Source organism: Onychostoma macrolepis, chromosome 05 (genome assembly GCF_012432095.1).
Source record: "Onychostoma macrolepis isolate SWU-2019 chromosome 05, ASM1243209v1, whole genome shotgun sequence".
In the NCBI taxonomy this organism is placed as follows: Eukaryota; Metazoa; Chordata; class Actinopteri; order Cypriniformes; family Cyprinidae; genus Onychostoma; species Onychostoma macrolepis.
The window spans coordinates 23,452,496-23,465,398 of record NC_081159.1 but is presented as its reverse complement, the minus strand read 5'-3'; the positions used below and the strand labels follow the sequence as shown (position 1 = coordinate 23,465,398).

At 38.0% G+C, this 12,903-nt stretch overlaps 1 protein-coding gene across 5 annotated transcripts in view; it reads right to left on the bottom strand.

Annotated features, from left to right (window-relative positions):
* Positions 1-474: 474 nt before the first annotated feature.
* The window catches only part of ap1b1 (adaptor related protein complex 1 subunit beta 1), a 36,747-nt gene continuing 24,318 nt past the window's right edge, over positions 475-12,903 (bottom strand). For all 5 annotated transcript variants that reach the window (XM_058775801.1, XM_058775804.1, XM_058775800.1 and 2 more), the window contains 4 exons: positions 12,014-12,098; positions 11,133-11,219; positions 9,783-9,937; positions 475-2,039 (listed from right to left, as the gene is read on the bottom strand). In XM_058775801.1, the coding sequence (XP_058631784.1) occupies positions 1,965-2,039; positions 9,783-9,937; positions 11,133-11,219; positions 12,014-12,098 (402 nt within the window). In that variant the 3' untranslated portion in view covers positions 475-1,964. The remainder of the gene's footprint in view (positions 2,040-9,782; positions 9,938-11,132; positions 11,220-12,013; positions 12,099-12,903) is intronic.

Genomic DNA, 12,903 nt, shown 5'->3' with positions numbered 1-12,903 from the left:
ACAACCAATTATGTGTAAACAGACTTTACCTAATGTTTTAGTGAAGGACTGGATGATGCATGCCTGCAAACCATAATAAATGGCATTTCTTGAAACCTTTGCAACCCTATCTTAGGCAAGACAGCCTATTAGTTTCACTCAAGAAAATGTCATTAGATGAGATACAGGTTCAACTTGTGCCCACCAGGATTTCACATTTACTAAAAAAAAAAAAGTGATATTTGGAAGTCCAATTTAAATGAGTTAGTTTGCAGCATGGTGCATGTTGGAATGAATAAAACAATATACAATGTGTTAGGACTGTAACTGAAGCAGTCAAAAGTGGTCAGTGTCATGAAGTATTAAAATATAATGACTTGCATTTGCTGAGGGTTCGCACTTTTTGGACAGCTTATGTTATTTAAGCCAAGGGTTTAGGTTTAGTTTGAATGCTTTTTACTTTATTTTTCAGCCAGGAATAAATTACACTTTAAATCAATGGGTAATATACTTTAATTTCTATAACAGATGCATTCATGACAGAATCCAACAAAAAGTATAGCAAATGTCTTTGCTGTACATCTCCTTGTAGTCACCCCCACGACTAAACCCACAGAATATAACACACATACAGAATCAACAAACTATGATTAAAAGAAAACAATAATCAATATTATTTGGGAACTTCTAAGTGTACACACACACACACAACATTGCGTGTGCTAGGTCAGCAGTGTTTTGTCTGGTGGTATTTTACATTAAGCTTGAGAGAGGTCTGTCCACCTTGTCAACATCATTTAAAAGAATTAAACATCATATGGACATGAAAGATTAACAACATTTCCCTGTCCTGTAAAGAATGAGAGAAGAAACATGTTCAGTGAACAAGTTGTTCTGCAAAGCAGGAGATTTCAGGTGCATCGCGTTCAGTGTTATTTAAGAGATATTCATACCATAAAGAATATCACTTTCTGCAAGATGATCTTAGGAGTCGAGTCTCCCTCACAGATCTAACAGTTTATCAACAAACACACACACTAAATTAAAAACCCACCCAAATATATGGGCATGTACATAATCATTCAGGGGAATAAGGGAGGACAGGGAATGTTGCCAGGAGGAGGAACAGAACATGCAGCAGGTTACATCTCCAACTCACGCACACACACACACACACACACACACACAACTGATACACAGCACACAAAAGACAGTAGTAACTAAAAATAAACCCAGCTTAATAGCAAAACATGACTGCAAACTTAGTCATCACCAAATACAGAGATATTTTGAAGACAAAGAAAAAGTTTACTCAGCAATTGTGTAAAGCTTCTGGATAAACACAGCATTCCCTTAAAAGAAATTGCAGGAGACCTAAATTACTGAGGAAAGACCAGGGAGAGCTTTACTAAAACAGAACAAAAAATAAATAAAGATTTGAACTGTTTGTGTGAATACAAACCCAGCGACCCACTGTCTGATTATTAAGACTAAATTAAAAACAGCAGTGTTGAAAGGTTTCTCTCAACTGTAGTAAACACACCCTTCCTACAACTGGATGGATGAAGAACACAGGCTGGTCTAAAACTCTGAGATCATCCGTGTTTGATGCTTAACCTCCATGAAGGAGAAAAAAAACAATCACCCACAATAAACAGTGAAGCAATCATGTAGTACAGGAATGAAATCTGCCGAGTAGAACACCTGCACATGTGTGAAACAGAGATGATGTCTTTATATTTTGTCTCGTATTTTACTGCAACTGTAATATTTTAAGGACTGCAAGATGGAAACAGGCGGGATAAAGATGGGTGTTGGGAATGGACAAAATAATGAGAAAAATTCCTTGGGATTCAGTCAATGCTGAAAGCACAGTCTGAGGGAAATGCAAGACAGCAGGGGTTCTTTCTCTGACTGGTCCAATCAAGTTTCAGTCACCCAAACGATGCCTGGGAACTGCTGTTTCCTGTTGGTTTCCCCCCACTTCAGTTCTTCAGCACCAACTCGTAGCACTGGTACACAAACTGAGCCACCTCTGGTGCTCTGCACTTTATCGACAGCTAAGGAAAGAAACAGAGAAAGAGAGATTAGAATGAAATACACTGGCGAGTATCAATTTAAATTTCATAAAATTGTTAAGTGAAGATTTGAGGGCATGCTAAGAAAATTAAGACATTACAAAATGGAGAAAAAGAAGGTGAGAGTAAATGAACATTAGTGATGCTGAAAGCCTGCCAACACACTAACACAATATGCGATGTGCCAAGAGCACAAAATGACAAAAACTGCCATGTAGAAGATAAAAACAAGCTTAAACTTTATGACTAACACTTCCAATTGTTGCTTTATTATTAGCTGAAGAAAAGGTTCTTACATTAATTTCTAATCTAAAAGCACAACATTTTACTTGCACCAGGCATATATAAAATCAATTCTATACATGTACACTACACCACTGTTCAAACGTTTGGGGTCAAGCGAGACTTGAAAGAAACAATAAAGCCATTTATAATCCATCTAAGAAACCCTAAACTTCAAACAAACCGGAAAAATTCATCATGGTTTTCACACAAATATCACAAAGCACAACTGTTGACAGATCATGTGACACTGAAGACTGGAGTAATGGCTGTTGAAATAAACTGCATTTTAAAATATATGTTAAAACAATAATAAAACTGTAAAATTTCACCGTATTACTGTTTTATTGTATTTTGGAATCAAATACATGCAGCCTTGGCGAGGATTAGACATTCTTTCAAAAGCATTATGAAGTCTTGCCAACCACAAACATCTGAAAGGTGTTGAATGTCTCTGCCTTTACCCCTTTTTGAGGAACAATTTAAACTAACCACCTGTAGCAAATTCATAAGCAAGCTGTGTTTACTTGCAGTGAGCCACATAAAAAAGCTGTTCCTCCTAAATGGATCTCATGTGGCACTAACAAGAGTAATAGACAAACAAATGCAGACTAATGTCAGAAGAGCAACTGCGCTTGGAGAGGTCGACATGAGTGGAGACCTCCATCTACTGCAACACCTGCTTCCTCTTTTGTCAAGTGAGCGCTGCAGCAGACTTGAGGCTTCTCACGGATCAACCATACAGAAGATAATCAGAAAGCCTGTGGGTACTGCGCAACAGGACAGCAGAAGTGCAAAAGGAAAAGAGATGAGCATGAGGGAGAGATCAAGGGCACAATTTATCCCTCCCAAACCCAAGAGCTCTCTCTGGGCTTCTATGAGATCAGATCACCCTGCAGATTTCCACAGCGGATTCGTGATTGTGAGGCTCCCACTAGTCAAAAGAAAGTTAGAGATAACTAATACTGTGTTCACCAAGGATGATGGAACATGTTTCCAATGACGAGTATTTGCATGTTTGTTTCAAGGTAAAAATGCTTTATAATACAACAGAATCACAGCCAACCAGAACATATGAATTTATTCAGTTAATGCATACTGATTCATAAATAGGCATATGAGATATATATATATATATATATATATATATACAGGGTTCCCACACCTTGGTTAACTTCAAATTCAAGGACCTTTCAAGGACTTTCCAGGTCCAATACCCTCAAATTCAAGGACTTAATGTGGGGACACATTTCAAGTGAGAGCAAAGGTTACATCGCGTCACCTTGTAAAATACATTTACAGTTTTCATGTGTCAAACACAACTATGCAAAAAAGCTTTTTTTTTTTTTTTGCATTTATTTTTGGCCATATGACAGAAATCTGATATTTGTCGTATTTCTGTTTTGCATAAAATTGAATAACATTTGGTACATACTATACTGTATTCTAAAATGATCTGATATTAACTTTTGCATGGATTTTATTGAAAAGAGCTTAGGCTCATGTAGCCAGAAGTTTTAAGATATATGAATATGCTTTTAAGTCTTTCTTGCCTCATGGCTTTACATTATCTTAACAAGCAAAGCAATTCAACATTACATCCTTTGGATCTCTGGCAAGCCATTCTTTGTAATCTTCTTTGGTGAGCCAAATATCTTGAAATTTGCATTTTCCAGTCATCACGTTTCAGCGGTTTCAGCCTATTTTTGCAATGTTTCACGGTGTGTCTGTGAAACATTGAGGTCCCATCTTAGTAGTTTTGTGTGCGTGTGAACATCATGGCAACGAACAACACAAAGTACCTCACGTAGGAAACACTTAACGTAATGCAAAAATGTGAAACGTAAATCAAGCAAGCTAGCATGCACAAAGTGTTGGCGAAATAACACATTAACGGATCGGAGGGAATAATATGGAATTTTCAAGGACCTGTATCCATGTTTGTTTATTTTCAAAAACTTTCCAGGGCCTTGAAAATTTTTAATCAGATTCACAAACTTTCAAGGATTTCAAGGACCCGTGGGAACCCTGTATATATATATATCTTTAAAGTTTAGGGTGAGAAAGATTTCTAATGTTTTGGAAAGAAGTCTCTTATGCTCAAGGCGGCAGCATTTATCCAAATATACAGTAACATTAATACTGTGAAATGTTATTGCAATATAGCAAAATATAATGTATTTAAAAAATGCAATATTCCTGTGATGGCAAAGCTTAATTTTTAGCAGCCATAATTCATCTTCGGTGTCACATGATCCTTCAGAAATCAATCTAATACACTGATTTGCTGCACAATAAATATTTCTTATGATCAATGATGAAAACATTTGTGCTGCTTAATATTTTTTTTGTGGAAGCAGTGATTTTTTTCAGGAATTTTTTTACTAATTGAAAGTACTACGACATTTATTTGAAATGGAAAGCTTTTGTACATTGTACAAATGTCTTTACTGTCACTTTCGATCTACTGAATGCATCCTTGATGAATATTAAATTATTTAAAAAAAAAAAAAAAAAATAGTCTGACCCCAAAGTCTTACTTAATGGTAGTATACATTAAAATTATATTTGAAAAAATTCTAACAAAATGAACATGCAATATACTGTACAAAGATACATAAAAATAAAGATCAATATACAGCTTGGGGAACAGTGTAAAAACCATTCAACTCCTCACCAGTAAAATTTAGACAGGTAAATTAGTTGAACGAATTTGCTGAGAACATCTAAGAATGAGGTGGCATGTCCTTATCAATCAACGCCCAGCCTGCTCTCCTTCAAGATTTGGAGGATTTTGTCTGGATGTTCACGCAGAACATAGTGGGTGCACAAATGCACATACACGCAATGACACTGGTGCCGACTTGCTTTGTGGCATCAGCTTCCTGTACGCAGAGGCGTTTTATTAACAGTTACATTGTTCTATAATTTGACTGGAGATACTGCACAGGTGGGTGGTGGGCATGAACCACAGAACGAAGGAAGAGTGGATGGTGTGACTCTAAGACTTGGAAATATAGCAGCGGGTTGCGACAATAGGGAAGAATGTAATCAAAGCGCAAATGAAAACAGACGACATGGTGGGATGACAGGAGGAGTGGAAGCAGCAGGGTGCTGCATGAAGGTTTGCGGAGGAATGCTTTAACAGATCCCTGTCATCAGACGCTCGCAGCGTTTAAAGGGGAACCAGGCCGTGCCATTGGACGCCTGGTTGCCATAGGGACGACGAACAGTGACAAATTGTAGAGCTTTGTAGCTAATGGAAACATTGCTAGATATTTAGAGAAAACAACATATCACAGCAGTTCACAGTATAGCCACACTGCCACATTTTTCTGTCCTTTCAGACAAATATTGTTTATATGCTACAACAGCGGCAAGGAACAAAACAACCATGAATCATGGAGCACGTGTCTGAGATGTGAATAACAGTTCTGCCTCTTAAAGTGGCTGTTAGGATGTGAGGAGAGAGATGGAAGACTAGCAGTCCCATACAGATGAGTTGTGTGTCAGTGTTTCCTTCAGAAATTTGTGCCCCGTACAGCCAATAACTTGCAGTTTAAGTGCACAAATTTAGTTTATTCAGTGAAAGATTCGTTAGAATGTCGTCTTAACTGATTCATAAAAAAAAAAACGAGTCATGTACTGGCGATTCGTACAACACTGATCGAGTTTGTTTTTGCGTGTGGTCACGAGACCAACTTGTTGTCTTGCTATAATTTTGCAGCACTCCATCTTTCAATTCAGACTGCCAATTCATATCTCAGATCAAATATAATTTTGTGGTGGCGGTGTAGATTTAACGGTGTAGATTTTTAGATTCAGCTTGAAAGCGCTGCAGGAAACACTGGTGAGTGTATAGGAGAGTGAGTCTTGTGCACATTAAAAGCACATGCCGTGAATCGACGGGTTCCTGCTGAAGAGCAACCCCTTTGATGAAGGCTATTCAATTTGATTATTCCTGGAATGAAATCTGGACAACAATTCTGTGCATACAACCTCTGCATCTTCCTAAAATATCATGCTTTTCTATCATGATAGAGGACTAGAAAATATAACTCCATGTTTTCTACACATTTCCGCATGTGGTTTGCTTCATCATTCAAAACAGTTGCTCTTATATGAAGTCACATAGCTGTGACATTCACTGTTATTACAGACATGCTTTGTTTCAGTGAACTGTTTACTGTTGATAGAAGGAAGTCAAAGAAAGAACCATGCTCATTTAAAGGCAGCAAGGTGTAAAAGATAAGATGTTTAGTTTAAGTTAAGATTATTTTTTGGGGAAAAAACTCCCAACCTCCATTTCCTGCATTGTGATGTCATCATCAAAGGTGAGTGCAGATATGAGCAAACACACAGGGGGAAAAAATACAATAAAATCAAATATCATGAATAATAACATTTGTCACTTAGACAATAAGATGTGCTAGAGGATACGTGGGTGCACTGCACAGATTTAGCCTAAATTAAGCACTCAGTAGGGGCTAGATGCATTTAATGTGATTAATTTTTTGTTAGATAATAGTTTATGTAACATATCTAGTGTCTTCTTTAAAAAAGATGGGATTTGTGCACGTATTGCTTTAAAGAAAAATAATGGTAAACCCACTACTCAAGAAAGGTGCCAAATCGTGGCGGGAATAACATAATAAATGTGCATGTTATGATGAAAACAACTGAATATGCTGATTAAAAATAATTATAATTGTATAATATATTAATAATTCAATTCTCTAGGACTCTAGTGGTTGCATACTCTGCTACAGGGAATGAAGCATGCTGGCATAAACAATTCTAGGTACACCTGAGATCTGAGAGAATAAATGGTGCCCCACAATTGTGTTTGAAGCATGATTCATGTGGGAAATGTGAAAGGGAACACGAGGGAGAAGAAACAAACACTCCGCATTGGGCTGAGTGATAATGGCAAATCCCACAAAACCAATGGGAGAAAGGACTGACAGGAGGATTGACATCTTTTCTTGACAATCTTCTTTCCTTATCTTCACCCACCCAGGATTTGCCAAATACTCTTTCTCTCTGAACACAATGGCTGGGTCTCCAACCTAGCATGCAGCCTGACTAGACAGCATTTTTGGACTCGGAGGCACCTATAATGCCAGTAAAATGCCATCTAGGCATGCAGCTCAGTAGGCTTTAAGAAGGTGTTTGACCTACCCAGCAGTCCTTTCCCCTTTTACCCGCATCTTCTATCATGCGTGCACACAAACACACAGATCTTGCCCCCGCATGAACGAAAATGGAAAAAGGACAGGCTGCATATCTCTCTTCAAATGCTCAGAGACTCTCTTACATCTTATCAGACTGCAGCCAAGTCTGCAAAAGCTGCATATTTTTCCAATCTAATTGAAACTAATCACTCTAAACCTAAGGTATTGTTTTCAGTTATTCAATCGGTCACAAATCCTTCTGTTAACACTTTACCTGTTGCCTCTGTTGCTCTCTGTGAAAGCTTCTTGAGATATTTCAGTGACAAAATTACCAACTTAAGACGTTGCGTCTGCCCCACTTTAACTTTAACTGTCTCTCCAATCATGTCATCTGCCTCTTTGGATGTTTTTGAACCTATCAATTTTCAGGAATTGAAGGAGGTGATTGGTAAGCGTAAACCTTCATTCTGTTCTAGCGATATCATTCACCCGAGATTTTTAAAATTTATTATCAATTCGATTGGGCCAGGTCTGGTGTCTCTTATTAATAAGTGTCTCCAAACTGGCTCTGTTCCTGCCAATCTCAAAGTCGCTACGGTCACTCCTCTGCTCAAGAAGCTTTCACTGGATTCCTCTGTCCTAAAAATTTTTCGCCCAATTTCTGTCTTGCCTTTCATTTCAAAGGTTTTGGAGAAGATTGTGCTGAATCAACTTCAAACTTTTCTGTCAAGAAATTGTATTCATGAGGTTTTTCAATCTGGTTTTAAGTCTGCTCACAGCACTGAGTCTGCCCTGTTGAGAGTGTTAAATGATATTTACCTCTCTACCGATTCCGGAGATTCTGTGGTTCTTATCCTTTTAGATTTATCGGCCGCTTTTGATACTGTAGACTACTCCTCACTGTTATCCAGATTGGAGTCTTTAGGTCTAAAAGCTAATGTCCTGAAATGGTTTCAATCATACCTGTCTGACAGAAAGTTTTTAGTGAAGCTGGGTAATTTTACTTCTTCTGCACCTCTGACCTGTGGCCTTCCACAAGGCTCTATCTTATCTCCTTCTCTATTTTCTCTTTACATCCTACCTCTGGGCTCAATTCTACGTAAACATGGTATGTCTTTTCACTTCTACGCAGATGATACTCAAATCTATCTACCAATCAAAAAAAACAATTCCACTGCGATTACTTCTCTTCTGCAATGTTTAGAGGAGGTAAAATCATGGCTAGCCCAAAATTTCCTCTTCCTAAATGAAGACAAGACCGAGGTAATTGTTCTCAGTATATAAGCCTTGAGTTAGAAAGTTTATCCGTTTTTAGATCCTCATGAGTGCGGAACCTAGGTGTTCTTGTTGACCAGTATTTAAAATTTGATAAACATATCTCTTCTGTTATCGGATCCAGTTTCTATCAGCATCGTTTACTGTCCAAAATTAAACATTTTCTCACTCCTAAAACTCTCGAAATCGCTGTTCACGCTTTTGTTACATCTCGTCTAGATTACTACAATTCTTTATATTGCGGTATATCTAAGTCTCAAATTGTGTGTCTTCAGCTTGTTCAAAATGCTGCGGCCAGACTTCTTTTAAAGTGTCGTAAACATGAGCACATCACTCCAGTTCTTAAATCCTTACACTGGTTACCGGTTTGTCAGAGAATAGATTTTAAAATTCTCCTCTATGTATATAAATCCCTACACAATCTAGCCCCTGTCTACCTCTCTGAACTTCTTCTTCTCTACTCTCCGTCAAGAAGCCTACGATCCTGTGAGCAGGCTTTGTTGGTAGTCCCTCACGTTAGGCTTAAGCGTAGAGTTGAGCGTGCTTTTGCAGTGGCAGGGCCTCGACTATGGAATACCCTGCCTCTAGAGATTAAAATGGCCCCTTCTCTGTCTGTTTTTAAGTCTCTGCTAAAAACGTATTTGTTTTCCTTAGTGTATTGACTACTGTGCAATGGCCATTTTTAATTTTTAAATGGGTTGTATTAAATTCTGTCTGGTTTGTTTTCTGTGTATGTGGCAGGCTATAATCTTGCTTTTCTGTAAAGCACTTTGGTCAGCCTGGTGGCTGTTGTAAATGTGATATACAAATAAAATGAACTTGAACTTGAACTCATTAGGAAATAACAGGAGAGTCGTTCTGCGAAACACTCTCTCACATGCGTCTCCTCCAGCACATCCTCTTGTCTTTATCGATCTATGTGTGTTCGAGTGGTACTTTGCTAGTCTCTTCACATCCACTACAACATCCTCCATGTCTCTTTGTTCGCATTTACCGTGTAGTTGGGGTTGCCGGTCTGTATGCGCATTTCTGCCAGGATCCAAATGCCGTTGGTGAGTTTGACAGACTGGTACAGCATGTCCTGCCCCTCCACTGTTCTCTTGGCTATGGTGAAGATATTACTGCCTTGCAGCTTGTTGCTGGCCGCGTCTGTGAGGGAGAAGTTACTCATTAACAAAACACAGACACACATAGCAGGTTTTCTGAAGACAAAGTGAACCTGAGTGAGTCTCTATGGCAACTCTGTAGCAAATGTGTATTTTTACTTACACACTGCCATATGAACCATTCAGTAATTAGTCTGATTTAAAAAGAAATGTTAGCTCAAAAATAACCAATTTTCAACTTCAAATTCTTCTATTTTTGAAACAAAGATCTTAAGGTGCCTATTTTTTTTTCATTGAACAAAAGCATTGATCTGCACTTCAAAGAGTAAATGAGATGTTAATTTGATATCCACTAATTTAAACGATACATGGACTCACCAATTCACTAAAAAGAACCATCTCAAATTATTTTGTGATTCAGATGTGAATAATTGACTACTGTTCAAAAGTTTTAATTACTACATTTTTTTAAAGAAGTATTTTATGTTCATTTGATGAAATACATTTTATTCAGGATTCTTTTATGAATAGAAAGTTCAAAACAGCATTTATTTTGTAATATTATAAATGTCTTTACTGCCAATGTCTTTTATCAAATTAATTGCTTGCTGAATAAAAGTATTAATTTCTATCAAAAAAAGTTACTGATGAGGTGCAAACAAAGTTGAGTTGTCTCTTTACAATCTACTGTATATATTTTGTGCTGCTCTGACTTTCTCTTCATGTTCATTTAATTGCAAGCTCAAATCTTTGCTAACATAAAACTATTTTGTTTTGGGACAGGAGATTAATATACAATAACAATGCAGCAAACACCTATATTAAACACCAAGCCACGTGGATAGAAGAGAGAGTCAAAAAAAAAAAAAAAAAGAGCACTGAAGACACCCACAGTGCATTCATTAGCAATATCACTGAGAGTGTGTGTGCATGTTCATGCCTGTGTGATTCATAATTATTTTATGCAAACAGTCATGCGGAAGAGGATTATTCCCCAAAAACCTGCCTCGAGTTAATTACACCCAGACATGCCACCGGATCAGCACTCTTCAGAGACAGACCTCAACAGGACAGTGTGTTCTTTTAAAAGACAGAGCGTGCGACAGTCAATATAATACAAAGCACTGATAAGAGTAGAGCACTTCCCTCCATTCTATCTTTGCTTATTTGTTTAATAACTCTTCCTCCACACACTTTACCCAATTCACTCATGCACAGCACATATTTATTCCTGTTACCTGAGTTGAGGTGGATGTCTTTGATTTGGAACTGTGCCTCGTTGTCATTTGGAATGTCCTTCCAGGTGGCTAGGAACACCTGACGTTCTGAAAAACAGAGGGACAAAAGGAGTTCATGTGAGAGGACACTAGAAGAAAAATAAATAAATAAATAAATAAAGGTAGAAAGCAAAAAAGAATGCCGTTTGGCTGCATCTGAAACTGAAGGCTGCCGTCTTGCTGTCAGACAGATGTTTTTGTATAAAGGCACCCACATCAAATATACTTTTAGACTGTTTTTTTCAGGCACCATATTGCCATGTCTAAAGATGTACAACATAATCTAGCAAGCTTTAGAGATGACCAAGCAATACATATCCTGATTTCTCCCTAGAAAAAAAAGGGCCCATATGGATTTTATATTTTTCCAACCTTGCATGGTGCCCCGCTTTAGCCGTGTCCAAATGCCCATATGGTTAATCCCAACATTATTCAAGTGTGCCTTGATGCCTTCCAACCTGCATATTCTGCCTGCAAAGGCAGAATTTTTTTTCTTTTTCGGACACAGCTACTGTGCATCTGTGTGATATCCTGCAGAGACTGAACTCCATTTAAGAGACTCCCGGGGGAAACAGTTTATGCATAAGCTGTCTCTCTCACATCTCCACATAAACACCAACATCTTTTCTTACACACTCATTTGGACACAGATCTGGCACATGTGCTCACACTCTCATGCACAAGTCATGAGTCAGAACTTAAAAACAATACCCAAGCAAAACCTAAGAACACACGCAAAAAAAAAAAAAAAATTCAAGGATTGACGTCACAATCACCTGAAGTGCTCCTGCTTACGTCCAAGGACGCAGGCAGTGATTAAGGGTGCACACAAGCACACTCACCCATCTTTCCGTCCTCTACAAAGAGCAGGCTGAGGGGATATTGGCAGCTGAAGTAGAACACGTCGATGTTATTCTTCACAGCAACCTGCGAGATCAACAAAGAGAGAGAGAGAAACACATTACGACTGTGAATTAAGACATTGTGGCTCTCAAACCCTGTTAAGAGCAGACAGAATTCAGTTCATAATTTCAGCCAAAATAAATGGGCCTCTCTTTCTCCAGTACTTTCAAAGAATGGCATAGACACACACACACACATCACAGAATAGTAGGGAAATATGGTCCTTTGATCATCTCTTTCTTTGACATTTTGCTTCTCTCTTTCTCTCTCTTCATTCTTTTGTTTAAGACCCTCTGTGGCTTTGCAAAGGTTGGGTTCAGCTCCTGTGCGTGGAGTTCATGTTTGCATGCCAGTATGTGAACTTCAAACATGCATGAATGCCTCAAAGGCAAACTCTCTAAGAGGATAGAAGATGCCCACTGACAATTCGAGAAAATAGAGCGAGTGTACCTGTCCTGGACAATCATACTCTGTCCTAAAGAATCAGATAGAAATATATTCTACATGAGTGATTGTCTATATTATTGTTATTGTAAAATGTTACAAGTTGAGGTTTCTTGGCCCAAAAATCATCATAATTTAGTTTTTATTTGCATGAATTTTAAAGAAATACAAAAAGTGCTTAACAACTCAGATTAAATACAACCAATCATCTCTTTGTTTTTCCATTTTGTGCATTAGTAAGTTTGCAGCTGGAATTGTTTTGTTTTTTATTAAAAAAAAACAACAACATCTGATTATGGCTGTAAATCTTCTGAGAGCATGAGGGATTGAAAGGCACCCAGGGGAGCTTTTATAAAAGCTGACAGCAGGTGCACAGCATCCATCA